A 4,425-nucleotide genomic window follows, 5' to 3' on the forward strand; every position below is an offset into this window, starting at 1 on the left:
TTTTTTTTGGTTCTCTTATAAACTAAAGTATTTGAGAAAAAAAATTCAGCCTTGTAGAAATAAGTCAAAAAAGTTAATTTTTCAACACCTTGCGTGGGTGGTAGACCCTTGATGGCCCCCCTTCCGACGCGGTAGACTATCACTATACTGTATTTTTAGGTATAATTGATCACTCTAAAAAGTTTCAGCCTTGTAGGTATAAGGCATTTAAGTATTATTTATTTACATGTTTAAAAAATTGTTACTAACGTTTGCCCCCACATTGGCGCGGTAGACTGCCGTTCCGTTTACTTACGATATCAAAACAACAAAATGAGAAAAAATCAGCTTTGTAGGAATTGGTGCAAAATTTCTGTCGCTGCCTCCCGGACTACTACTTCTGTTTTAATTTTGATGTCATAGAAACTGATTTCTACTTCCGACCGTGGAAAAAAAGAGTTATTGCTAAAATAAAGTGTATACAAGTGTATAAAGTGTGTACAAGATAACAAAAACTAAAATAATATTGTTTTAAAGCACAAAAACTAAATAAATTTAACAACGTCTAAACTAAAACATTTTGTAAATAAATAATAATTATTATTATTAAAAAACGTACAAAATCATAACAAGACAAATAACTATCTAATCATCCATTAATTCTAATAATATTCGGTATTATAATGCTGGGTTCACAAGTGATGTTTATTAAATTAAAACACTATTCGAAAGCCATTGTTCTCGAATAGAAATTGTTCAGCATAACACATAAAACTTATAAATTAAACAGTTTTATAAAAAGAAAAGAGGTCAAATAAAAAATGTCAAGATTTTTTTATTTAAATTTTTCTGTTATAAGCTTATGATCAAATATTTTTACTCAACCTTGAATATGAGAATATTAAATCTCAAATCTCAAAAAATACATTTGAAATTTAATTTCAATATTATATTTTCTTTCAAAACATTTCATTACATAGATAAATAAAATATACAGGGTGTCCCAGAATAACGTGTACGGTGGAACACCACAGATTCGTGGACTCAAAATAGGCAGATCTAGGGTAATTCACCTATATCCGAAATCGCTTAGTTTGGCCGCTAGATGGCCTCAAAGTTGGTGAAAATTTATTAATCAATTTTGATTATTTTTGTGGCGTGACCGGTGTGGACTTTTGCTTTCAATCTACACATTTTGTTGATATACAGAGTGTTTTTTAAAACTTACAACTTCTACAAAACTGATGTATGGTAATAATATTCGTTCATAACTTTTTCCTCTTTCAGGCAATAATGACAAGCAAAAGCAAAATTATGTTACAAATCGATAATTACGGCTTATTCATCTAGCATTAATACTCTATCTAGCAGTCCGCGCGTTCACACGGGCCCTCTTCGTAGCCCGGGACCGTGTGCGCCGCACACTCTGCACTCTAGTATTTACGCCACTGGCCAGAGGTTAGAATTACATGGTAGATAGTTGGTAAATACGATATTTTCTAAATACCATTAACATTAGTTCAATATTTATATTGGAATTTAGATATAGAATAATTAACAGTAAATGAAAAATTTGAGATTGCTTATTAAAACACATGTGTTTGCTATATGGTAAGTGCGAGAATAGAGACTTCTGGATTAAACTATCTGTAATTCTCATAACTCTAGGGTGTTTCATAACTCTAACGACACAGAGCAGGCACATATAGAGGATCTTAATATGTATATGCCGATTTGTTATGTAACATTTTTTTCTGGGATGTTCCTACCATTGAAGAGATATTAGCTTCTGAATATGCGTGTTAAATTTTGAAAAACAATAATATTTCAGCAATGCCTTAACATAGAGCAACCAGCCAACCAAATTTAGTACATGATTTCGTTTATTGTTAATTGGTAAAAATATGAATTTGCTGGAAGCCCAATAAGGGCCGGACTAGGCAGGGAGCCCTTAAAATGATATCGATCAGTATGCTAATTAGTAGATAGTTTTACTAGTATCACGGGAAATTTAATTTTAAAAATTGTTTTACTTACAAATTTTTAAAAAATAACGGTTTATGAGAAAAATCGGGATTTTGTGAAACATCGTCGTTGTTAATTGAATAGGACAAAAAGTAAAATATCGGCAATAATTTTTTTCTTCTTTTGTTATAAACAATATGACGCTGGACCTCTACAAATACATAAATTTAGGCTTTTATTCTGTATATTTTTTACTTTTGATATTTTTAACACTTAATTGTTATGTTACTACCAAAAAGAGTCAATTTCCTAATAAGAAATAATAAGAAATAAGAGTTTATTTTCAAATCAATGTAGCGCGATTTGCATTCTAGTCACGTGACTTAGGGAAAATCGCCGCCAAATGCACAAAAAGTCGGCTTTGACTCCATCCATACAGGGTCGGAAAGTCCCCATGGTTCATCGGACGTTACGTGAGAGCGATAAAGTAAGTCATAGAAATACGTGCGATAGAGAAAGATGGCTATAATGAAGGCGTCTAATAGTCACCGCCCATTTCGCCCTTCCACAAATAAGAGGTGGATCTTATTTGTTGAAGGGCAAAATGGGCGGTGACTATTAGACGCCTTCATTATAGCCATCTTTCTCTACCGCACGGATTTCTATGACTTTCTTTATCGCTCTCACGTAACGGCCGATGAACCATGGGGACTTTCCGACCCTGTATACTATTATATCTATAGTATTTGTACACAACTACTGTAATCAACTGTGAAAAAACTAGGCTTAGTAAATTTTTTTGCCGCTGGTACTCCGTCTATGTTTTGATGCAATGAAATCATAAATTCGTTTTTATAATCACTTACTATTCAAGTCACTTTGAAATCTCGAAAGTCTCTTTCTTAGGGATAAAACACTAAGTGATTCTGACTTTAGATTCTGATTCGGTGGGTCAAAGTACTTACTATCGGATGCACTGGTCTGGTCGACGGCCTAGCCAATTTTGTTTGTGGTGTTGTGTTATAACAATGCTTTGAAAACAAAACATCTAACCTCTGTTCAAAAAGACAGAAATATAATGTGGCTTCCATAAGAGAAAAATTATAAATAGCTTATGCTTATTTGTCCACTTAGATACTACGGCTAATTCGACATGTTTGAAATACATCCAAAAAAACTTTATCCTAATTTGACCAACCTTGAAAGTTATGGAATCGGAACATCGATGATCGAAAACTGAACACTTAGTATATTGTTAACATCTTGTTTAAAATAATGACTCACCCTGTATATTATGTAAATTATTCTTATTTCTTAGAATGCACTTTTTTATTTTTTAGGTTCCTTATCCACTTACTGTATGCAAATATTAAATTTTACCTCGTCTATTTCGAATTTCAGTTACCATTTTCTTCGCTAGTTGCAGATTGTTATAGAATTCTTCATCGTAAACATCAATTTGCGGTTTACTACCATCCATTATTCACTAAAATTTTTGTTTCATGTCAAGTCGTGTCACAAATCAATATTAATGACATGATGCCCATCAAATAAATTAAATTATTTGTTTGTATCCATGGCAACATGGCATATTGTTACCTATGAATGACATTTCTTTATCGGCGCGATAAAATCTTCTAAATGTAGTAGTGATTTCGTATATTAGGGCAGTCATGGTGACACGAGTAAGGAATCGGGGCTGCGTGCCCGACTTATCCACCGAGGGGGCCTTTGTGAAGCCACTTTCCAAGGAAAAGTTCGGGAGTGATGACTGGTACGATGGAATTTCCCCTTTTGAAAGAATGCATGCACATCATACTCTTGCAAGCGCGAGACGATACGCTTGTTTTAAGCCTTATTCGTAAGTATTAATTTAATACCTTTACACTATATTACATGGGTATATATTTATTTTTTAATACTTGCTTAATAATGTTATTGTCTAATTGTAAGATCAACTGTCCATACAACGTGTGGTCAGGACGCTTCAGAAAAATTGGGAGCACGTTTGACCACGAATTTATGAGATCAAAATAAGACGATTTAAAACCAACTTATTTAAACATATACAGGCTGTTACAATTCGCTTCTCACTACAGGGATCTTGAAAACGGTAAGAGATACAAACTAGCTTAAATGGGGACAAAGTTGCGTAATCAGGGACCCAACATTATGCCTCTAAAAAATCAAGGCTAACATTATTAGTTTTCGAAATATTTGAAAAAAAAACGAAATTTTGGAAATCCGTTTTTGTTTCATTTCAGTCTTGTTTGAGGTGATATTGAATTATCGTACACTGTAAGTGTCGTTAGACCCTGTGAAATCCATCTAGTTATTTAAACTATTACCACCACGCATTAAAATAAAAAATTATCAGAGTTTTATTCCCGTGTCCATAGTTATTTTTGGCTTCTCGAGTGCTCAAAATTCAAACAAATTCCGATCTCTTTTTTTCAGGATATTCATGCAAATACATCTGAC

At 33.1% G+C, this 4,425-nt stretch overlaps 1 protein-coding gene across 1 annotated transcript in view; it reads right to left on the minus strand.

Moving 5' to 3' along the window:
* Window positions 1–3,424, minus strand: part of LOC111692327 — a 23,926-nt gene extending 20,502 nt beyond the window's left edge. The window contains exon 1 of the mRNA XM_023456266.1: window positions 3,325–3,424. Coding sequence (XP_023312034.1) covers window positions 3,325–3,424 — 100 coding nt within the window. The remainder of the gene's footprint in view (window positions 1–3,324) is intronic.
* Between the last annotated feature and the right edge of the window lie 1,001 nt (window positions 3,425–4,425).

This window comes from Anoplophora glabripennis, unplaced genomic scaffold, assembly GCF_000390285.2.
Source record: "Anoplophora glabripennis isolate ALB-LARVAE unplaced genomic scaffold, Agla_2.0 scaffold1333, whole genome shotgun sequence".
Taxonomy (NCBI): Eukaryota; Metazoa; Arthropoda; class Insecta; order Coleoptera; family Cerambycidae; genus Anoplophora; species Anoplophora glabripennis.